This window comes from Schistocerca americana, chromosome 9 (assembly GCF_021461395.2).
Source record: "Schistocerca americana isolate TAMUIC-IGC-003095 chromosome 9, iqSchAmer2.1, whole genome shotgun sequence".
Taxonomy (NCBI): domain Eukaryota; kingdom Metazoa; phylum Arthropoda; class Insecta; order Orthoptera; family Acrididae; genus Schistocerca; species Schistocerca americana.
The window spans coordinates 66,242,753-66,268,113 of record NC_060127.1 but is presented as its reverse complement, the minus strand read 5'-3'; the positions used below and the strand labels follow the sequence as shown (position 1 = coordinate 66,268,113).

The 25,361-nt window shown below is 42.4% G+C and overlaps 1 protein-coding gene across 13 annotated transcripts in view; it reads right to left on the bottom strand.

Moving 5' to 3' along the window:
• Positions 1 to 25,361, bottom strand: part of LOC124551171 (YLP motif-containing protein 1-like) — a 383,298-nt gene that overhangs the window by 293,889 nt on the left and 64,048 nt on the right. For all 13 annotated transcript variants that reach the window (XR_006967786.1, XR_006967785.1, XR_006967783.1 and 10 more), the window contains exons 6-9: positions 24,945 to 25,162; positions 13,273 to 13,813; positions 2,227 to 2,337; positions 1,668 to 1,772 (exon numbers count right to left, since the gene is read on the bottom strand). Coding sequence is in view for 7 of the 13 variants with exons in the window: in XM_047126156.1 (XP_046982112.1) it covers positions 1,668 to 1,772; positions 2,227 to 2,337; positions 13,273 to 13,813; positions 24,945 to 25,162 (975 nt within the window). In the remaining 6 variants the exon portion in view is untranslated. The remainder of the gene's footprint in view (positions 1 to 1,667; positions 1,773 to 2,226; positions 2,338 to 13,272; positions 13,814 to 24,944; positions 25,163 to 25,361) is intronic.

The following is a 25,361-nucleotide window of genomic DNA, read 5'->3' as shown; positions in this document are numbered from 1 at the left end:
AATTTCCCTAAGTCACTCCAGGAAAATGCTAGGATGTTTCCTTTGAAAGAGCATGGACGATTTCCTTCCTCATCGTGACACAACCTGAACTTGTGCTCCATCTCTAATGACCCTGAAATCGAGGGAACATTAAACCCAATCTTCCTTCCTTCCTTCTACTGGCTGACATCGGGGCCAATATCTTGATCCATCAATAACCTCCCCGTGATCCATGAACTGTTCCTGCAGAGTGCACCCTTCATTGGGCCAAACGGAAGCAAGTCGGAAGGTGCGTGATAGAAGCTGTAGGGTGGATGATGATGAACAGTTCAATGAAGTTTTGTGAGCTCCTCTCAGATGTGCAGGCTTGTGTGAGGTCTTGCATTGTCATGGAGAAGAAGTTAATTTGCATTTTTATGGTGATGAACACACTGAAGTCATTTCTTTAATTACCTGAGGGTAGCACAATACACTTCCGGGTGCTGAAAGACTGTCACCATGTATTTACTGGCCGAGGGTGAGGCTCTGTACTTTTTGTTTCGAGGAGAGGCGATGTGGCACCACAACATGGATTACCGCTCTCTTTCCGGTTCGAAGGGGATGAACTCCTGTTTCATCACCAGTGACAGTGTTCGACAAAAAATTGTCATACCGGCCTCCCAACACACAAGCAATTCCGCCACAGGTCATCATTCGTTGCTCTCTACGGTCTTCTGTTAGGCGGCGAGAAACCCAGTGAGCACACAACAACTGGTGGACGAGTGTGTCAGCACTACCAACAGAGATGTCTGGTTGAGCAGCAAGGTGTTTTGATGGTGATCCATCTATCACCTTGAAGGAGGGAGTCCACACGTCCCAACATCACAGGAAACCCAGCTGTGTGGGACCAGCCAGCACACAGGGAATCGTACAGGTTCATGCAACCTTGGTTTTATGATGATAGATGTCTCTCCCAATGACTCACTGTGCTTTTGTTCAGTGCCAGGACTCCGTAGACATTATTCAAGTGCCTAAGAATATTTGCGATGCTCTGGTTTTCTGCAAAGAGAAACTCAAAAGACAGCTAGCTCTCTGCTTGGAACGCACAGCAATTACAGATGCCATTTTGAAGGCTATGTGTGGCACTGCCACCTATCTGGGCTTCATTAAATAACTGGGGCTGGACCAGGAATATTCCAAGATGTCCCACAACAATTCCACATTTTTCCAACCAAAATTGACTGAGGGAAAAATGTATTCCATTACTTGTTCAACACCCCTGGTATTATTATGCAAAGAAAGTTACCTACATTTACACATTTTGCAAACTGCGGTTCCTTAAATCTCTCTACATGAAAAGTTTGTTGTTCATCTTTTATGAAAAGTTTGTTGGTCATCTTTATTTCAAAAGATATAACTGAAAATGATGAAAATTACAATTCTGCATCTTGTTCTGACTGATACAGGTTTGTAATTTTTTTCATCTGCAGAGTCCTGTAACAGTAATGTACTACAGAACCATTTAGAGAAACCCCCAGAACTAGTAACTCTACTACACATGTATTAGAAGTCACAACATACACAGCCACAGAACTGTGGAAATTCTGGTTTGAGCCTTCCACTCAGCTCGAAATGAGAGGGGCACAGTTAGTGCAGATATCACAAAACACACACAAACTATCAAACTGTAATTTTTCTGTTACACTTACCACAGTTTTATTAGAATTTTCTCGCTTACGGCGCATTTGCTCTCTCCTGTGAAGCAGCTGTGCTCGCCAATTCTCCCATTTTGCTTCATACTCTCTGTACTGTACCTAAAAAGCAAAATATAGAACGTTTGCCTAAATTCCTTACGAGATGAAAGCCAATTATAATGACAGACATTTCACTTTATTTAAGTTACGCATATTCTTTCATTTCCCTCCAGTTAAGTGCAAGCGATCTTGTTTCCTGTCATTAGTTCAACTAATCTCAGGAAAGTATTTTGACACTCAAAAATGGTGACTTTACATCAGTGTAACACTGCAAAGTTCATTCACAACACACAACTATCATATGATATAAATACAAATACTAACCAATAACAAGAATTTTATTTTCTTCCTCCTTTACAACAACTATTAGAAATCTGGAGTATTGGACTAAACAGTCAATTTAATACTGAAATTGTAACAAAGCTCTAAAATACTGGAGGCACCACAGGACTCTTCAGAAAGTTTTTAAATGAAGGACTGTATCTTCAAATTAAGTGTTAAAGTAAACATTTACCTTATCTGGATGGTTGATATTTTGCTCCTTCCATTTGTTGAACTGCTCTTCCCACTGCTTAAACTGTATATCAAAGGCCTTTTCTGCTTCCGATAACTCATCTGGGTTATCCTACGAGGACAAATATCATGTTATTTTTCATATATGTGATTACTTTCTATGTTAAAATATTGAACTGCAAATAAAACTAACATTCCTTTGGCACCTGGCTCCACATTTATGCGAGCTATTATTATACTTTATGTATGAACTGTATGCACTTCTGTATGGCTTGTTTTTGTACTTCATTCTACGTCTGATGAAAATGAATCAAAACACACCAATAAATCAATTTGAGACCAAGACCTTTCACAACTCATTGCGTGCCAATGCTGAATGGTTGCCTGCCTCATAGATGGTAGTATTTCTCTATCGAGTGAAGAAGATTCTTTAAAACGACATCACTAAAAATGTTGCACATATCAGCTTGGAAAGGGGTGAGGTGGAGATGTAGCAGAAAAGGAGGAAAAATAAAAAAAAGACTGGGTGGGATGGTGGAACGAGAGCTGTGTAGTGCTGGAATGGGAACAGGGAAGTGGCTGGACGGGTGAGGACAATGACTGACTAAGGTTGAGGCCAGGAAGAGGGTTACAGGAATGTAAGATGTATTGCAGGGAAAGTTCCCACCTGCACAATTCAGAAAAGCTGGTGTTGATGGGAAGGATCCACATGGCACGGGCTGTGAAGCAGTCACTGAAATGAAGGATGTTATGTTTGGCAGCATGTTCAGCAACAGGGTAGTCCGCTTGTTTCTTGGCCACAGTTGGTTGGTGGCCATTCATGTGGACAGACAGCTTGTTGGTTGTCATTTCCACATAGAATGCAGCATAGTGGTTGCAGCTTAGCTTGTAGATCTACATCTACATCTACATACATACTCCGCAATCCACCATACGGTGCGTGGCGGAGGGTACCTCATACCACAACTAGCATCTTCTCTCCCTGTTCCACTCCCAAACAGAACGAGGGAAAAATGACTGCCTATATGCCTCTTTACGAGCCCTAATCTCTCTTATCTTTGTGGTCTTTCCCCGAAATGTAAGTTGGAGGCAGTAAAATTGTTCTGCAGTCAGCCTCAAATGCTGGTTCTCTAAATTTCCTCAGTAGCGATTCACGAAAAGAACGCCTCCTTTTCTCTAAAGACTCCCACCCGAGTTCCTGAAGCATTTCCATAACACTCGTGTGATGATCAAACCTACCAGTAACAAATCTAGCAGCCCGCCTCTGAATTGCTTCTAGGTCCTCCCTCAATCCGAACTGATAGGGATCCCAAATGCTCAAACAGTACTCAAGAATAGGTTGTATTAGTGTTTTATAAGCAGTCTCCTTTACAGAGGAACACCATCTTCCCAAAATTCTACCAATGAACCGAAGACGACTATCCGCCTTCCCCACAACTGCCATTACATGCTTGTCCCACTTCATATCGCTCTGCAATGTTACGCCCAAATATTTAATCGACGTGACTGCGTCAAGCGCTACACTACTAATGGAGTATTCAAACATTACAGGATTCTTTTTCCTATTCATCTTCATTAATTTACATTTCTCTATATTTAGAGTTAGCTGCCATTCTTTACACCAATCACAAATCCTGTCCAAGTCATCTTGTATCCTCCTACAGTCACTCAACGACGACACCTTCCCGTACACCACAGCATCATCAGCAAACAGCCGCACATTGCTATCCACCCTACCCAAAAGGTCATTTATGTAGATAGAAAACAACAGCGGACCTACCACACTTCCCTGGGGCACTCCAGATGATACCCTCACCTCCGATGAACACTCACCATCGAGGACAACATACTGGGTTCTATTACTTAAGAAGTCTTCGAGCCATTCTCATTCTTGGGAACCAATCCCATATGCTTGTACCTTAGTTAGGTAGTCTGCAGTGGGGCACCAAGTCATACGCTTTCCGGAAGTCGAGGAATATGGCATCCGTCTGATACCCTTCATCCATGGTTCACAAGAGTGGACAGCAACTTCTTTGTCTGAAGGAATTTCATTATATTCGAACTGAGAATATGTTCGAAAATCCTGCAACAAACTGATGTTAAGGATACTGGTCTGTAACTTTGAGGATCTGTCCTTCTACCCTTCTTATATACAGTCACTCGGGACTTTACGTTGGGCAAGAGATTCGCGATAAATGCAAGCTAAGTAAGGAGCCAATGCAGTAGAGTACTCTCTGTAAAACCGAATTGGAATCCCATCAGGACCTGGCAATTTATTTATTTTCAACCCATTCAGCTGCATCACAACCCCAGGGATGTCTATCACTATGTCCTCCATACGGGAATCTGTACAAGACTCAAATTGTACGATCCTCCTGCGTGAAAGATTTCTCAAATGCTAAATTTAAAATTTCAGCTTTCGTTTTGCTGTCTTCCGTTGCCAGGCCAGACTGATCAGTGAGTGACTGGATGGAAGCCTTTGACCCGCTTACCGATTTTATGTAAGACCAGAATTTCCTTGAGTTTTCAGCAAGATCTTTTGCTAAGGTATGACGGTGGTAGTGGTTGAATGCTTCGCACATCGCTCTTTTTACAACAGCACTAATCTCTACTAACTTTTGCCTGTCCTCATTCTCCCGATCTTTCTTGTACCGCGAGTGCAACTGTCTTTGCTTCCTGAGCATTCTCCGAATTGCGTTGTTAAACCACGGTGGGTCTTTTCCATCCGTAACCCACTTTTTCGGCACATACTTCTCCAATGCATGATTTACAATGTGTTTAAAATTTGCCCATAATTCTTCCACGTCCATCGTACCGGAAGTAAATGAATATTCATTTACTAAGTGGGATGCTAACAACTGCATAACCATAGTCGTAATGACAACATCACGATCACTAATCCCAGTCTCAACACTGACACCGTTGACGAGGTCTGGTCTGTTCATGGCTACCAGATCACAGAATGTGGACTCTCTTTGAATGATTTTAGAACTGCCACGGTGGAACCTGGTGGCCAGTAATAACACCCCACAATTAACTTTATTTCCCCTAGCCCTGTTAAATGTGTCCAGATAACTTCACAATCACACACTACTTCGACCTCAGTAGACACAATATTTTTGTCAACTGCAATGAAGACACCAACCCTCACTAAATATTTCAGAACTTCCTATCTCAGGGTTCAGCCAGGTCTCAGTCTCGAGAATAATTTATATGACTGGTTTCACTGGTAGCCCTGCGTTTGATGGGATAGGTGATGTTTGTGATCGGACTGGAGTAGGTGGTGGTGGGAGGATGTATGGGACAGGTCTTGCATCTAGGTCTATTACAGGTGTATGAGCCAAGAAGCAAGGGGATGGGAGCAGGGATTGTGTAGGGATGGATGAGTATATTGTGTAGGTTTAGTAGGTTTAGTGGATGGCGGAGTACCACTGTGTGTGTGAGTGTGTGTGTGTGTGTGGGGGGGGGGGGGGGGGGTGGAAAAAATGGTGTGCAGGATATTTCTCATTTCAGGGCACGAGAGGTAGTCAAAACCCTGGTGGAGAATGTAATTCAGTTGCTCCAGTCCTGGGTGTACTAAGTTACAAGGGGAATGCTCTGCTGTGGCAGGACAGTGGGACTTTGGGAGGTGGTGGGAGACTAGAAAGATAAGGCATGGGAGATATGTTTTTATAAAAGGTTGGGAGGGTAATTACGGTCTGTGAAAGCTTCTGTGAGACCCTCGGTATATTTTGAGAGGGGCTATCCATCACTGCAGGTGCAACGATCATGGGTGGCTAGGCTGTATGGAAAGAAACTACTTTGTATGGAACGGGTGGCAGCTGTTGAAGTGGAGGTATTACTGGTGGTTAGTAGGTTAGGTATGGACTGAGATACTGATGTAGCCATCTTTGAGGTGGAGGTCAACATCTAGGAAGACAGCTCGTTGGGTTGAGTGTAGGACCAGGTGAAGCAAATGGGGGAGTAGTAGTTGAGGTTCTGGAGGAATGTGAATAGGGTGTCCTCACCCTCAATCCAGATTGCAAAGATGTCATCAATGAATCTGAACCAGGTAAGGGATTTAGGATCTGAGAGTAACATTATTCCTACTGAACCACAGTGCAGTATTATTAATGATAATGCCGGTTTCACTCATTAAGCATGCGTCACACAAGACAACTTTAAGACCAAAACCAGGGACATGGCACAACACAGAAAGTGTTCTTACACACAGTTTATGAGATACATACGGCATATACCAAACATAAAGCTGACTGCATATGCACCACTCAGTTGTCCAGTAATGCAACACACAAGTAAGGCTAAGCAATCCTTGGATTAAACAGGTCAGTGCTTTGACCTGACGATACCAGACACTTATAAGTAGATCCCATTTTCACGTTGAATCTGAAGCACAGTGCAACTGCTGGAGTAAGTAACAGAAAACAATCTTATAACCAAGAATTGAGCATGTAACCTAGAGATCAGTCACAAACAAGATTAGCTACATCATTAAAGCATTGGTATACTGAGCATGTCTGCTTTATTCGCACTATACAATTTTTGAGTGTGGACCCTGCGCTAAAATTAAAGCGGGAGCTGCTACCCAGTTCACATAATGATCCAAACTGTTCCACTAACATGATGATGTATGTTTTTGGGAACAATATTGTGAAACTACACATTTGTAAAGAGAAACTAAATGTTTTACTCTCTCTACTTTCCTTCTAAAAAAGTAATTTTAAATTAACTTTCTTCTGTCTCAGTATTCAGCAAGTAGGTTTTTGTAACGATGGTAGCAGGCATTGCGGGCAATAGGGTATTTGACTGTTTTCTGGAAATCATCTTAAATGGTTTATGCCATTTTATGCATGCAACATGCTTTTCTCCTCTTGAATTTTCTTTAAAGAAAGGAGGGGGAGGGGGGGGGGGATGAAATTCAAATAATCTGAAAGCCCACTAAAAAGCTCCATTTGAGTCACGTGATGCTTGTGACATCATGGGGAAGCTCCCTGCTCCTTTTGTCATAAAACTCATTCACTGTGATGTCTTGTTTTGGAATTTACATTTGAGAAAATGGGTTACAAATGGTGTGTAGTGGCACTGTACAAATACATCTTTAAAAATTGCTGAAAAATTTCTTTCTTAGAGTTCTAAAGAATGAGAAGTTGTGTGAAATGCTGTCGCTCTGACCCAGTAAAATGCAAACACACTGATGAACGAGTTCCCTAACTTAATTAAATACATCTTGCACTGGTAAGTTAACATTAATTCGTCTCAGAGATATGCTTTCCCACTGTTGCAAAGGAGGACAGCATTATTCAATGAAATTAAACTACCTGTGAAAATGTCATTATATCCAATATTACATACACTCTTCGGTACCTCAGGTCTATAGAGGTAAACTGTAAAGTTCATAAGCAGATATCTGTAGGTCACCAATTCAAATTCAGCCTGAAAGAGTATTTTAACTTATTTGTAACACGCCTCCTCTCATATGAAAACCAAGCCACAATTACAAAATTTCACCACACTGATCAGAAAAGTATTGTTGGGTTTTCTTGCTGTTTACATGTGCTAACATTTGCAGCTGCTGTTCACAGACTTCACCTTTGAGAAGATTTCTAGTTAATATGACTCCACATTTTTTACTTTACTGGACATAATGCTTTTTTTATCTTCCACTGTCCAGTTAGGATGTTTACTGTTTAAACTTTTAAAGTTTAAAGTTTCATCATCTTACATAAAGATGAAGTAAGTATTTCAGACACTGAAATTAGTTTCCACTCACAAACACCACAGTCCTTACATTTGTGTTACCTGCATATTACACATGCCTTGTATCTCTCCCATACAAAACCTTATCGTCCTTACACCTCGTATTGTGTGCGCATGGTGACACCTTCGCCACTATCCAAAAAAGTGAATTGCTTGTACGCAAATTAAATACATTTATCTTCGGTTATTCATTTCTCAGACTAAGATCAATGGGAAGCTATATATAACACATCCCACCATTGAAACAACTGCCACAATTGAGTTCTTATTAATGCTGTTTTCGTATTTTGCCTTAAACTTTTAGAAATGTATGAACCTGTCAGGGTTCAAACCTGGAATTTTCACTTCCACAATTAGACATGCTGTCTGTTGTGATACAGAGCAGATGCACATTGCGGTTCCTCTGCTGATTGTGTTGTATATAGGGGATATCAGCAACATCAGCACTAAGATCTGCCAAGAATAATTTTATGTGCTTTTGATCATTGTTCGCAACTGATAGTTGACAATCTAGATATAATACATGGACCCACTTGCAAAACATTCTAAAATTCCTTAATGTTGAGTGAGTGTAATGATGTTGCATAGAGCAGGGAACGGACGCCCATCCTCGCACGTATCGCCGCTCTAAACGGAGTGAAGCACAAATGCATCAACTTTCATAAGGTATCAGCATTCACAAAATTCCTTTCCATTGTTATTTAAAAATTGTAAATGTATTTTCCATCACTTAACAGCTGAACTGTTTGCAGGTAAAGTACATAAAACCTAGTACTTCAGCTAGCACTCTTACAGCACTCGTATAGCCTCATCTTATTCCTTGTCTGTGACATCACGAGAGCTTCGGTCAATAACAGAGCATTTTCAATCACATGACTAAATCTTGAAATTTAATTATTTTTAAGCTTTAATTGCATAAAAATACCACATCTTTGTGAGAATACTGAGCATAAATGCTATTTGAATGTTATAATCCCTCTCAATAACAACAATCGAAACCATGGACAATCCGGGATGGAATGTAACAACGTCTGTCTCAGTGGGCGGAGACTGAGGTCATGCGTTTGTACGTCGCATTTGCATTAGTGTGTGCATGTATGTATGTTGTCTAATTTTGACAAAGGCCTTGTTGGCCAAAAGCTAATTGTGTGACAGTCTTTTTGTCGTGTCTTTCTGCGGCTCAGCATCTCCCCTATATTGTAACAATCCGAACAATATTTTTAACAAGGATAATACCTATGATGATGTGATTCAATTTTATTTACATCAGTCTTACAAAACAGAGCAGCACATTTCACGTATGTTCTCGACTATATCTTCTCCTTCCTGTTCCTGGAACGTTTCTGCTTATGCAGGTCGTTCACAGAACCTCATTCAAGCTTCTCTTTTCTCCCACGATCTGTCACTTACCATCCCCTCCCAGTGCAGTCTTTTATGGTTCATGTCATCCTCCACCTGGTCTCTAATCTTGTTCATGGCTTTCCAATTAGTTTTCGCCCAGGTTCTGTCCATTCTAGGGCTCTTCTGTGATGTCATTCTGATCCCATTCTTTTTGTGAGACCAAACAACTTACTCTCCACAGTTTTTAAGGAGTTTGATCTGTAGTGAGTTTTGTATTATTTCAGTGAGGTACTGTGTCACTGGCTGTAAGGAATGTGCAAGAGCTCCGCCATGCCAAACCGTGACAGTAAAGGGGGAGGGGGGAGTTAGTTTTTGAAAAGATCTTTGACGTGCAGCAACATGTACACTGCATATTTTCATATTACGAGAGAATGAATTCGAATTCAATCGAACTCAATGTGAGTTTAGAACGCACTGAAAGAGAGATTGCGATGTGCTGTTGTAGGCCAATCACAGCTCATGTCATGCGATTTCACCAGCCAATGACAGAAGATACTCAGAGTTTAGGAAACGTGACTTATCCAGCTAAGAGCAACACCACTGTTAAATAGCGCGAACACACAAATTGGGCTAAGTTAATGGTTTAAATTAATATACATAGTGTAGCTACAAGAAAAACTAAGCTTTCACATATAATATTGGTCATTATTTGAGTGTGACACTTTAAGACACATCACATAAATGCTTGAGTAAAATTTTAAATAGTGAATAAATATCTGGTCTTTTGGGCTCGAAATTCTTCAAGTGACTGGTCCTCAAAGTGTTAAGTTTTAAACGCTCTTTGATTTAAGAAATTCATCCCAGATTCTCACACGTAACATAATACATATCAGATAGATTATATAATGGTAAGACAGAGATTTAGGAACCAGGTTTTAAATTGTAAGACATTTCCACGGGCAGATGTAGACTCTGACCACAATCTATTGGTTATGAGCTGTAAATTAAAACTGAAGAAACTGCAAAAAGGTGGGAATTTAAGGAGATCGGACCTGGATAAACTGAAAGAACCAGAGGTTGTACAGAGTTTCAGGTAGAGAGAACAATTGACAGGAATGGGGGAAAGAAATACAGTAGAAGAAGAATGGGTAGCTTTGAGGGATGAAATAGTGAAGGCAGCAGAGGATCAAGTAGGTAAAAAGACAAGGGCTAGTAGAAACCCTTGGATAACAGAGGAAATATTGAATTTAATTGATGAAAGGAGAAAATATAAAAACGGAAGCAGGCAAAAAGGAATACAAACGTCTCAAAAATGAGATCGACAGGAAGTGCAAAATGGCTAAGCAGGGATGGCTAGAGGACAAATGTAAGCATGTAGAGGCTTATATCATGAGGGGTAACATAGATACTCCCTACAGGAAAATTAGAGAGACCTTTGGAGAAAAGAGAACCACTTGTATGAATATCAAGAGCTCAGATGGAAACCCAGTTCTAAGCAAAGAAGGGAAAGCAGGAAGGTAGAAGGTGTATATAGAGGGTCTATACAGGGGCGATGTTCTTGAGGACAATATTATGGAAATGGAAGAGGAGGTAGATGAAGATGAAATGGGAGATATGATACTGCGTGAAGAGTTTGACAGAGCACTGAAAGACCTAAGCCAAAACAAGGCCCCAGGAGTAGACAACATTCCATTAGAACTACTGACAGCCTTGGGAGAGATAGGCCAAACAAAACTCTACCATCTGGTGAGCAAGATGTATGAGACAGGCGAAATTCCCTCAGACTTCAAGAAGAATATAATCCCAAAGAAAGCAGGTGTTGACAGATGTGAAAATTACCGGAGGAAATGTTGGAACACGTGAGGCAATACTGACCCTAAGACCTATCTTAGAAGAAAGATTAAGGAAAGGCAAACCTACGTTTCTAGCATTTGTAGACTTAGAGAAAGCTTTTGACAATGTTGACTGGAATACTCTCTTTCAAATTCTAAAGGTGGCAGGGGTAAAATACAGGGAGCGAAAGGCTGTTTACAATTTGTATAGAAATCAGATGGCAGTTATAAGAGTCGAGGAGCATGAAAGTGAAGCAGTGGTTGGGAAGGGAGTGAGACAGGGTTGTAGCCTCTCCCCGATGTTCTTCAATCTGTATATTGAGCAAGCAGTAAAGGAAACAAAAGAAAAGTTCGGAGTAGGTATTAAAATCCATGGAGAAGAAATAAAAGGTTCGCCGATGACATTGTAACTCTGTCAGAGACAGCAAAGGACTTGGAAGAGCAGTTGAACGAAATGGACAGTGTCTTGAAAGGAGGGTATAAGATGAACACCAACAAAAGCAAAACGAGGATAATGGAATGTAGTGGAATTAAATCGGGTGATGCTGAGGGAATTAGATTAGGAAATGAGACACTTAAAGTAGTAAAGGAGTTTTTCTATTTGGGGAGCAAAATAACTGATGATGGTCGAAGTAGAGCGAATATAAAATGTAGACTGGCTATGGCAAGGAAAGCGTTTCTGAAGAAGAGAAATTTGTTAACATCGAGTGTTGATTTAAGTGTCAGGAAGTCGTTTCTGGAAGTATTTGTATGGAGTGTAGCCATGTATGGAAGTAAAACATGGACGATAAATAGTTTAGACAAGAAGAGAATAGAAGCTTTCGAAATGTGGTGCTACAAAAGAATGCTGAAGATTAGATGGGTAGATCACATAACTAATGAGGAGGTATTGAATAGAATTGGGGAGAAGAGGAGTTTGTGGCACAACTTGACTAGAAGAAGGGATCGGTTGATAGGACATGTTCTGAGGCATCAAGAGATCACTAATTTAGTATCGGAGGGCAGCTTGGAGGGTAAAAATCATAGAGGGAGACCAAGAGATGAATACACTAAGCAGATTCAGAAGGATGTAGGTTGCAGTAGGTGCTGGGGGATGAAGAAGCTTGCACAGGATAGAGTAGCATGGAGAGCTGCATCAAACCAGTCTCAGGACTGAAGACCACAACAACAACAACAACAACAACAACAACAACAACAACATAATTCATCTTGCGTGAAAGGAAATTTACTTTGAAAGTAACATTTTCAAGCCATCATTCGTGATACTTTCCCGCGATCTGTTAGGAATAGGTTCGTTTCAGCAGTTGCCTGGGAGCGCCAGAAAAAAAGGCAATACTGTGCGTGTGCAACTACGATGACATAGGAAGCCCGTATGTTTGTTCGTATAAAGCATTAAAGAGATCTTACATTATGTCACAAAAGAAACAGGACACCAGAAGCTACTCAAACAGCATTTCAATTTCGTAAACCACACTAAAAATGCATTATTTGGTTTTAAGTGCACATTCGTATGTCCAAATTCACAATGAAATAAACCCCACCTGATATTGAATTTTTCCAATGTGGTTTCTTGGAGTACCAGTATTGTATTATGTTAGGTTCTTCATTATGGCATAATGCAATGAGACGAAAATGTGCACTTGAAATTCAGCGAACAGTTGAAACTAGCCAATAGTATCGAATAAAGAACTTTGTTTCAAATAAATTGAATGACTCAGCAGAAAAGTTTAATAAAAGCAAAATATCTTTAGCAAACCGACAACATAACAAAAATAACAAAATAAAAACATCATGTGAAATGCAGATTATCTATACTTTTACTGTAACTAATTTTTATAAATTAACTTATTTTTTCATTCACTGGGCTGCCACTTCAGTTCAACAACAACAACAGTGCTTCATCCAATATTAAGTATCATTACACAGCTTTCTTACAATCTTTGTACACAAGTGAACAGCCAGAGACTACTCAGAATCGACACAAGTGATAAAATGTTATACAGAACAATGAAAGACAAACAATCTGAAATTTGAACATATCTGTTAGCATACTTGTTATTCTTAGAAACATTACAAGAAGCTCAAATACTTTGTATGATAAAGTAGAGATATCTTGCCTTAACAGCACGTTGGTCTGGCTCAGTCTTATGAGAAGAGTTGTCATCTTGTCCCCATCTACCTCCACCTCCTCTGTCACGTTCACCTCCATACTGGTAATCTCCAGGACGCATCTTCTTGTTGTCACCGCCACCAACATTGGGTGGTGGGTGGGAAAACTGTGGGGGTGGCTCCCCAGTCGCATCATATGGTCTTTTGCTGCCCACGCCATATCCTCCCATAGCAGTTGTGTCTCCCCAGCCGCCAGTCATCGGTGGTACAGAAGGAGGGGGAGCGGCGGTGACGGGAGGTGGGGGCTGCTGTACGGGAGGGGGCTGTTGCACATGTGGAGGCTGTTGGACAGGAGGTGGCTGTTGGACAGGAGGCGGCTGTTGCATAGGTGGCAGTTGGGTGGGAGGCGGCATCGCGTATGGGGTCCCATAGCTGGACGCAGTACTGTAACCTGCCGTCACAGCAGCACCGTACGGATCAGTCATTGGTGGTGGAGGCACTGTAACAGGAGTGGGAGGAGGTGCATCTGGAGGCTTCGGCGCAGCAGTCCTGAAATAGTGGGAAAAACAAATGTCACAACAGATTGCATCAACACGAATAATATGTACAAAAATTGTGGTCTCACTGTAAATGTATAAACTGCCCGTCCCCCCCCCCCCACACACAAACTGCACATGCAGACTTAACAATAGCCAAATAGTGAAAACAGTAAATATCGACATTTGGAAACAAGTTTAGTATGTACGAAGATTAAACTATATTAATGAGAGTTTCTGTTTTGCTGCTGGAATACAGGAATAATGCCAGTTTCAGCTGAAATGTGCAAGATAGCTGAACAAGCAGTTTCTGAGAGGTTTCTTTATGAAAGATATTATCTTCTTAATATATCTGGCAATACGAGAGTACATTTACCTTATAACATTTTCCATGAATGTTATATGGAAATTTCCTATTTATACCATGTATAATTTGCAAATCTGATAAATACAACACATCATATGAAACTTTATACTCATTTTGAATTAATAGAGGGAAACATTCCACATGGGAAAAATATATCTAAACACAAAGATGATGTGACTTACCATACGAAAGCGCTGGCAGGTCGATAGAAACACAAACAGACACATACATATACACAAAATTCAAGCTTTTGCAACAAACTGTTGTCTCATCAGGAAAGAGGGAAGGAGAGGGAAAGACGGAAGGAACTGGGTTTTAAGGGAGAGGGTAAGGAGTCATTCCAATCCCGGGAGTGGAAAGACGTACCTTAGGGGGAAAAAAGGACGGGTATACACTCGCGCGCGCACACACACACACACACACACACACACACACACACACACACACACACACACCCATCCACACATATACAGACACAAGCAGACATATTAAAAGGCAAAGAGTTTGGGCAGAGATGTCAGTCGAGGCGGAAGTGCAGAGGCAAAGATGTTGTTGAATGACAGGTGAGGTATGAGTGGCGGCAACTTGAAATTAGCGGAGACTGAGGTCTGGTGGATAACGGGAAGAGAGGGTATATTGAAGAGCAAGTTCCCATCTCCGGAGTTCGGATAGGTTGGTGTTAGTGGGAAGTATCCAGATAACCCGGACGGTGTAACACTGTGCCAAGATGTGCTGGCCGTGCACCAAGGCGTGTTTAGCCACAGGGTGATCCTCATTACCAACAAACACTGTCTGCCTGTGTCTATTCATGCGAATGGACAGTTTGTTGCTGGTCATTCCCACATAGAATGCGTCAAAGACACCAACCACTTTCTCGAACGCCAGGAATCCTTACCCAGTCCGTTACCCCCGGAAACCATCCTTGTAACCATTGATGCCACTTCCTTATACACAAATACCCCGCACGTCCAGGGCCTCGCTGCGATGGAGCACTTCCTTTCACGCCGATCACCTGCCACCCTACCTAAAACCTCTTTCCTCATTACCTTAGCCAGCTTCATCCTGACCCACAACTTCTTCACTTTTGAAGGCCAGACATACCAACAATTAAAAGGAACAGCCATGGGTACCAGGATGGCCCCCTCGTACGCCAACCTATTCATGGGTTGCTTAGAGGAAGCCTTCTTGGTTACCCAAGCCTGCCAACCCAAAGTTTGGTACAGATTTATTGATGACATCTTCATGATCTGGACTCACAGTGAAGAAGAACTCCAGATTTTCCTCTCCAACCTCAACTCCTTTGGTTCCATCAGATTCACCTGGTCCTACTCCAAATCCCATGCCACTTTCCTTGATGTTGACCTCCACCTGTCCAATGGCCAGCTTCACACGTCCGTCCACATCAAACCCACCAACAAGCAACAGTACCTCCATTATGACAGCTGCCACCCATTCCACATCAAACGGTCCCTTCCCTACAGCCTAGGTCTTCGTGGCAAACGAATCTGCTCCAGTCCGGAATCCCTGAACCATTACACCAACAACCTGACAACAGCTTTCGCATCCCGCAGCTACCCTCCCGACCTGGTACAGAAGCAAATAACCAGAGCCACTTCCTCATCTCCTCAAACCCAGAACCTCCCACAGAAGAAACACAAAAGTGCCCCACTTGTGACAGGATACTTTCCGGGACTGGATCAGACTCTGACTGTGGCTCTCCAGCAGGGATACGACTTCCTCAAATCTTGCCTTGAAATGAGATCCATCCTTCATGAAATCCTCCCCACTCCACCAAGAGTGTCTTTCCGCCGTCCACCTAACCTTCGTAACCTCTTAGTTCATCCCTATGAAATCCCCAAACCACCTTCCCTACCCTCTGGCTCCTACCCTTGTAACCGCCCCCGGTGTAAAACCTGTCCCATGCACCCTCCCACCACCACCTACTCCAGTCCTGTAACCCGGAAGGTGTACACGATCAAAGGCAGAGCCACGTGTGAAAGCACCCACGTGATTTACCAACTGACCTGCCTGCACTGTGAGGCATTCTATGTGGGAATGACCAGCAACAAACTGTCCATTCGCATGAATGGACACAGGCAGACAGTGTTTGTTGGTAATGAGGATCACCCTGTGGCTAAACATGCCTTGGCGCACGGCCAGCACATCTTGGCACAGTGTTACACCGTCCGGGTTATCTGGATACTTCCCACTAACACCAACCTATCCGAACTCCGGAGATGGGAACTTGCTCTTCAATATATCCTCTCTTCCCGTTATCACCAGGCCTCAATCTCCGCTAATTTCAAGTTGCCGCCACTCATACCTCACCTGTCATTCAACAACACCTTTGCCTCCGCACTTCCGCCTCGACAGACATCTCTGCCCAAACTCTTTGCCTTTTAATATGTCTGCTTGCGTCTGTATATGTGTGGACGGATGTGTGTGTGTGTGTGTGTGTGTGTGTGTGTGTGTGTGTGTGTGTGTGTGTGTGTGTGTGTGTGTGTGCGCGCGCGCGCGCGCACAAGTGTATACCCGTCCTTTTTTCCCCCTAAGGTAAGTCTTTCCACTCCCGGGATCGGAATGACTCCTTACCCTCTCCCTTAAAACCCAGTTCCTTCCGTCTTTCCCTCTCCTTCCCTCTTTCCTGATGAGACAACAGTTTGTTGCAAAAGCTTGAATTTTGTGTGTATGTATGTCTGTGTCTGTTTGTGTTTCTATCGACCTGCCAGCGCTTTCGTATGGTAAGTCACATCATCTTTGTTTTTAAATATATTTTTCCCGCATGGAATGTTTCCCTCTATTATATTGATATCATCTTTGTTTTTAGATATATTTATACTCATTTTGATCAACAAAACTGACTTTTATGTAAATTACATATAAAAAATGGCTGCCTTAACTCCATTAGCCAATGACACGATCAGGCACCACTCTCCCAGCATATGTCAGCTTCCTGAGCCTTGGAGGCACCAAGTAGCTTTAGACCCATAAATAACAGTGCTCCACCTATATCTTTCTGGTCTAGTGGTTTATACTTGTCGTTGGTAGCAGCTGTTCCTTTGTATACAGGGAATTTTTGCTACGTGCAGTCCTTACTGCTATATATTTTTTTGCATCTGGCTCACTGATGATGTACTTACAAAATAAGTGAATTAATTCGCTCGTTTAACAATCAGTCATCCTGCACGTCATCTTGTTCCACACACTAATACCTCAGGTTCCTTTTTGTTTACATATTAAAATCGAGAAACGAAAGGAACAATAAAGAGAATAAAAACGTGGGAAGGGTAGAGGCTTGGCTGGGACACTGAGCAAGGGCTGCCAAGGGACTCTGGTGGGACCAAAAAGCCGTACGTTACAGGGATGATTAGAAACCACTTTCGCAGGCAAAACATAACATCAGGGCAACTGGTTTGGCATTATCTTCTAGCAACAGAGGTAGCGTGTCAAGACGATTAAGATGCCACCTCAAAGCAGCCAAATACGGGCAGTCTATGAGTAAGTGGACCATCATCACCAGGCTCTGCATCGACAGTGAGGGGAGATCCTCATGTCAGCACATCTGAGAATGTGGCCACGGGTCAGCTGAGTGTGGCCAATGCAGAATCAACAGAGGATGGTGGACTGCCCACGAGAAGCACAGAGGGAAGATTGCCATGTGGTTATGGTGGTGTTAATTGTCCTCAGTTTGCTTGGAGATATCAGGGCAGCCCATTTCGAGTTATGGACCTCTAGCAATTGATGGTGTATAAAAAACCAAAGATACAGTGCTGTTACCCCCATTTTCAGGGACTGTATCCTGGTGGCCAGCTTGGGCAACCTATCAGTTCACTCATTTCCCGAAATCCCAACAGGACCAGAGATCCAAATGAAAATGACTGGCTGTCCAGCTTGCTGGAGATCAGAGACAAGATCCTGAATAGCCGAACCAATGGGTTGAGAGAGTAGCTTTGGTCTATAGTCTGAAGGCTGGCACTACAGATTAGGATACTCTTGCCAGTGCAAGAACGAACATGGCAAGGGCTAGTTTAATGGCCACCAACTCAGCACTGAAGATATTACAGCCGTTTTGCAGAGAGTGTAGTTCACTGCACTGTGCATGTATGTACGCAAAGCCTGTTCGTCCATCAACTGTAACCATTAGTGTATACCACTTCCAAACTTGAATATGCTTCAAGGACAGCCAAGAGCAGGTGGCAAAAAACTGTGAAGTCAACAGAATCTTTGGACCGAACAAAACAGCAAGACAAATCTGAGGTCAGAGGACAAGCAATAGGGGCAGATGCTACGTCTTCCCAACTAGAGGCGACAGTGGAGGATGTTGCAGTTCCGAACAGACACACTGTATGCATGCAGCAATTGTAAAGCCAGTTCTGGGTCGCTGCTGAGAGACATGGACACAGTAGTTGAGATGTCCAGAGAAGCTATAAATGTGTATAATGTAATTTAGCAGCTGTTTTTGGCACCTGATAGGCAACAGAGGGGCTCCAGCCTTGATCAGAGGGCTGTTCACAGGGCCTCTCACATGTCAGACCCCACAATGTTGAATAGGGTGCAGAATCCGCAATGCTGAGGGTGGTGCTGAACCATATGCAAGACTCCCATAATCAAGACAGAAGAACAGAATCAACAAACCAGGGCTTTGTGGAGCAGCAGAAGGCTAGAGCGTCTGCACCCCAGCTAGTGCTACTGAGGCAGCGTAGTGAGGTGTCGCCAGCACTTTCAGTTAAGTTGGTGCAGGTGGGGAAGCCAAGTTAGCCAGGAATCAAAGACCAGTCCCAAAAAGTGGTGTATCTCAACTACAAGAACAACTGATTGTCTAGGTAAAGCTCTGGGTATGAGTGGGCAATATGATGGCGATAAAAGTGCATGACACGAGTCTCGGTGTCTGAAAACGAAATCCCATGGTGAGAGTCCATGACTGCACCTTTCATATGGCACCCTACAGGCAACACTCGGCAAAACCCATACCAGAAGAGTAATAATAAAAGCAAAAATTGTCTACATATAAGAAGGACAATACCTCAAAGACCCCACAGCCACTGCTAGACCACTGATGGCCACCAGGAGGGGGGGAACGTTCTCTTGGATATGGGGGGTACTGAGGTAAGCACTCACTTGATCCGGGAACGTACAGTGCAATAAGAAGTTATTCATAAAAATCAGGAGTGGACGCCGGAGATCCCACTCTCGTAACAAAGTAAGTGCGGGGTGATGCCATGCCATGTCATGTCATAATCATCTCGTAGGTCAAAAAAGATAGCGATGAAGTGCTGGCGATGTGCAAAGGCCGTCCAGATGGTGGACTCTAGGTGAACCAAATTACCGGCAGTGGAGTGGCTTTTGGAAAACCCGCCCCGAGATGCAGCCAAAAGCCCTCAAGATCCAAGGAGCCAACACCGCTTCTTGTTCACCATGTATTTGAGATGGGATCTCAGCCTCTTTGCAGATCTAATTAAAGAGGCGAATGAAGTGACTCCGAAAATCTACTGAGAGATTTTTTTTAAGCATTTGGCTGTGGATGTGGTCTGGCTCTGGGGCCGTATCAGGGCACTGGAGAGTTCCCATTCACTGAATGAAGTGTTACATGCCTCCAGGTGGCAAGTAGTAAAAGATAAGTGCATTCACTCCACCTGCTCTTTTATGAGCCGAAAGGCGGGATGGTATTCCTCAGACACAGATGCACGAGCATAATGCTCAACAAAATGTTCAGTGGTAGTGTCTGAATCAGTATAAACAGCGACATCTAAGGAAATAAATGGCACACCTGCAAGGTACTGGAAACCAGAGGGGTCCAATCTTTGCACCTACCTGTGATGGGGAGGCACGTGATCGTTCCCAGGATTCCTGCCTTCGTCGTTTTATGAGGTAGCAGACATGGGCACAGAGCTGTTTACGGGCAATGAGGTGCTCCAGTGAAGGATGCCACTTATGATTTTGGAGAGCCTTAGCGACCTCTGGGGTCCACCAGGGTACCGTTGTCCGATAGGGGATCCAAGGAAAAGAGAATGGCTTGGTTGGCTGCCAAAAGAATGTCTGCCATTGTATGCCGAACAGCCACATCGATACTGCCTTGCAATGGGAAAGTGAACCCATCCCTGTCAACATTACAGAGAACCCATCTGGGCGAGTTATTCATTACCTGTGACTTTTATTGTTCAAACTTTCTGTCTGTGACAAACACAACAGTCCTCTACTCCCTCAAATATAAATGAAATAGCAATGGTGATTACAGCCTTACACCCTTCTTAATTTCAGTCTATTGTACCGTTCTGTCAGTGCTGACTTCTCCAGTTCACATCACATAAATGGAAATAATTAAGACGTTAAGAACGAAAAACTTTATTTTACATCAACAAAAAGCCTTCTTCACATATTAAATACGGTGTATGTTTCCCTAAATCTGCTGTCTGCTACTGGTTGCGAGTTCCCCTCATTCTTTTAAAATCAAACTTGTCCTCTCCAAATATAACAATATCCATTTTCATTCTTCAATAAACTACTCATGCGATTACACTTTACTCTCTCTACATCTACATATATACTCCGCAAGCCACCATATGGTGCATGGCAGAGGGTACCCTGTACTATCTAATCAATCCCTGATTAGTCACGCCTGTCGGTAATGCAGCCAACATCCAAGCTAGTTGCTCAAGCAGAAATGATGTGCACAAAACCAATTATTGTGGGTCACAATGTCGTCAGTTAATTATGAAACAATGCTGTACACGTCTGATGATATGGTTTTCTCTATAGTTCAGCATCATAGCTTTTAAAAGGAAACACGTTGCGCTACACATCAAGCAGAAACTTGAAATTTTAGGTAAGTTCTTTGCAGAAAGCCATTGCTGCCGAGTGCAATGATATATGAGCAACTATTTATGTCATCGAAAAGAAAGATGTTACTTGACAGTGCACAACCCAAATGGAGAGAGTGAAATGGCAAAAACAACAACAATGCAGTAAAGGAATTCCATTCAGCGGCCCAAAAGGAAAAAGAGCTGAATTTAACAAACAATTTGATGGCAGTTACTTGCTTGCAGCAAGCGAGGGTTGGCAATTAAACTGGGAAAAACAATAAGCCTTATAGCAGCTGACAGTCACTGGGAAAGGCCCTCAGCTAAGGAAAAATATGAAGCAAAATTTGTAAACAAGAAACAGAAGGTGACCGATATTTTACAGATGAAGAAGTAAAATAATCAAAAGCGTGTAGAGAAGTAGAAAGTGATGAAGACTTAGGAGACAGCATGAAGGTTTCAAACATTGCTGCTGCTAAGATGCAGACATATTGGATTACTTTAGCAACCAATTGGATACATGAAGCCCCCGTGTAATGCTTGTACAGCGGTTGTGTGAGACAGCATGCACTAAAACTTCGGAGCATATTTTGTAGTGAGTGGAACTGCTGTATACATACTCTAAGACTCAAGTTTTCTGTGGAAATGAATTATCCTCGGATATAATACAATGTAGTTCCTGTGTGTTTAAATTGAAGACAATCTCAATAATTTGGCCCTTCCACTAATCCGGCACCAAATTTGTGTAAGGAATGGCCAGAAGACTCTAGTGTGGCACTTGAGTGATTGCACTAATTTTCACACTTATTCATACCTGCTTTCTTCAGAAGCAGAATAGTTATATTTTTTGTTTAAGATCATGACGTAACTTCTCCAGTTACATCAATTTTCTTCATGGGTCTGTAGTGTTCACACCTGCCAATTTTATTTCATTGGTACCTAGTTATTTGTGCCTTCCTAGTTAATCCTAAGCTTTTTGAATTTCATAAATAAGTATTGAATCTTCCCTAGAATCAGGTTACGTCAAGTAATTTTCAACTGGCCTAATTAATTCCGGGCAGATATAAACCACCTTTAAGTATTGTTCCCATCCAACCAAATTATTTTCAGCTTCCTTTACCCATTTACCCTTTTCACCTCGCAGCAAGCTTGCGTAAATTTCCACATCATTTATTTTTTGTGTGATGTATACTACTATTGTTAACTGCCACATTTGGTACATCTCTTGTGGCCATTTCACAGGTCTCCTGCACCAATTATAGGTTATTTTCCTGTGTTAAAAACATGGTTCGAATTGCTGTCATTCTACAATACCGCAGTGCCTGTGTTATTCTGATTACAATGTAAAGTTCCTTTGGACATGCATGTATGTCGAAAGGAACAGGCACTGCGGCGACTGCAGCCATTACGAAATCCATTAAGTGAATTTGCAATTGCGAATAAGGACAACCATCAGCTGCAGAATGGAATGATGACAATAAAAATTTGTGCCAGACTGGGACTCAAACCAGGATTTCTTGCTTATCGCGAGCAGTTGTCTTCCCATTTGGCTATCCGTGCACGACACATAGACAGACCTAAACTTCAACATGTCGTAACCGTGCATCTACGACCTGTAATCGTAGATCCATTACATATATTTCCGTACAAGTCAGACATTGTATTTGAAAGTCTCTTGCCAGGTATCCGCAGGTAAATACAATATTGCAGTGCCTGTGTTATTCTGGTTATGAGGCAAATTTCCTTCAAACATGGATGCACATCCAAAGGACTTTCAAATACAACCTGTACGAGAATATACATTGGAAGTGATGACTCTGCATTTTATGTAGGCTGGCGGGATTGCTGTTTGGTGTTTTTCTGCAAAATTTGTTGCCATATTTTTGCAAATTTGGTGCTTTTTCTGGCAATTTTCACATTACTTTTTGTGTAATTCATCATGCCACCGCCCCTCCCCATCCCGCAAGAAGTCGGTATTACTTTTTCACCAAATTTACCAGTTTTTCTGCCAAATTCAGTGTTACTTTTGCCAAAATTAGCCTTTTTTTGCCAAACTGTGTTTTTTTATTTTGGGAACTTTGGTGTTTTTTTGGCATAATTCTGTGTTTTTCGCAAAATTATGTGTTATTTGTATGTCACATCAAAGTTTGTTGCAGAGCAAATGAGCCGCAAGTTTAAGATCATACATGGAACTCAGACTTGAGAAGATTAGAAGTCAAATTGTGGAGTTTCAACATTCAGTAATTATCAGTTTTGAATACTGGTGTCAGTAAAATTCCAGTCTCAGATTTATAACATTTTTCATCATCATCATCATTTATGACTGATTATGCCTTTCAGTGTTCAGTCCGGAGCATGGTCCCTCTTATAAAATTCCCCCATGATCCCCTATTCAGTGTTAACATTGGTGCCTCTTCTGATGTTAAGCCTATTACTTCAAAATCATTCTTAACCGAATCCAGGTACCTTCTCCTTGGTCTACCCAGACTCCTCCTGCCCTCTACTGCTGAACCCATGAGTCTCATGGGTAACCTTGCTTCTCCCATGCGTGTAACATGACCCCACCATTTAAGCCTGTTCGCCCTGACAGTTATATCTATAGAGTTCATTCCCAGTTTTTCTTTGATTTCCTCATTGTGGACACCCTCCTGCCATTGTTCCCATCTACTAGTACCTGCAGTCATCATAGCTACTTTCATAACCATAACCTCAACCTTATTGATAAAGTAACCTGAATCCACCCAGCTTTCACTCCCATACAACAAAGTTGGTCAAAAGATTGAACGGTGCACAGATAACTTAGTCTTGGTACTGACTTCCTTCTCGCAGAAGAGAGTAGATCGTAGCTGAGCACTCACTGCATTAGCTTTGCTACACCTCGCTTCCAGTTCTTTCACTATGTTGCCATCCTGTGAGAATATGCATCCTAAGTACTTGAAACCATCCACCTGTTCTAACTTTGTTCCTCCTATTTGGCACTCAATCCGTTTATATCTCTTTCCCACTGACATTACTTTCGTTTTGGAGATGCTAATCTTCATACCATAGTCCTTACATTTCTGATCTAGCTCTGAAATATTACTTTGCAAACTTTCAATCGAATCTGCCATCACAACTAAGTCATCCGTATATGCGAGACTGTTTACTTCGTGTTCACATGTCTTAATCTCACCCAGCCAGTCTATTGTTTTCAACATATGATCCATAAATAACATTTTTATACAGAAAAATTACACATTACGCAATATCTCGTAAAAAACAATTTCCTGTTATTTTCTAAACCCGTTGACTTTGTGAAATTTTCCTGTCTCTATGCATAAGCTAAGTATTGCACCGGGGATGGTCACAAGGGTAGAAGCCATAGGGTACAGAGACGGGTGCAGAAGGAGCATAGAGTCTGACAAGGATACTGCGGGGTTTGGGAGGGCGATGAAAAGCTATTGTAGGTGTAGTGGGCAAAAGTCAGACAAAATAGATCTCATTTCAGGCTGTGACTTTAAAAAGTCATGGCCTTATCAAAGTAACTGATACAATCAATATTCTATGCCAGGATACTACTGAGTGAGGAGAGTTGTATTCTTAAGTTGCTTTGTGGAGGGATCAGCAGTACCAGCATAACAAGTGATGTCTCTGCAATTTATGTAGGCTGGCGGGGATTTCAAATCTCATCCGGTGGAGTCCCCAGAATCAGTCTCTCCTCCTGATCCCGTCCAGTAGACGCCCCTGATCCAGGGTTCTGGGCGACTTTTCCAAACTCTTCCCCTTCTCGTAAATCTCATCAGTCCTTTTCCTTCACCCGTCTTCCTTCCCCTTCAAACCTTCTGACAGAAAAAGGGGCCGCTGGCAACGAAACCTGTAAACTCATACCTTTACGTGTACGTTCTCCTGCCACTACTTGATAAGTTGATTTTTTTATTTAGGCAATTACTTATAATACCATAACCCGTTACTTACGAATAGACACCAGTATCAGAACAGACCTGTACGGATCTGTAATCGAAGCAGTGGTCGTAGCAGTAGTGTCTGCAGTTTCCTCAGGTGGTGGGGGTGGAGCTGGTGCAACTGGAGGCTTAGTATCTGGGGGCGGCAGAGGCGGCGGCGCAGCCACTTCCGGCGGTGGCATTGTCGGTGGCGCAGCTGGAGTTACTGTTGCAGCAGGAACTGGCGTTGTTCCCATGGCTGCCATCGATTCGTGATACTGTGACAGGATAAAATAGTCACGTTTACTGTAATGCTATTAAGTCAACAGACATAAGAGTAAAGCTAAATCGCCAACCTGGCAACACGGATATGGGGCTTCCCAGAGGAAATTAAACAATAAATTGTGTTGAAATACTACAGTCTCACTCTGAATGACAACTGAGAGTTAGTTATGCATCATCAAACTTCTGGTTGTT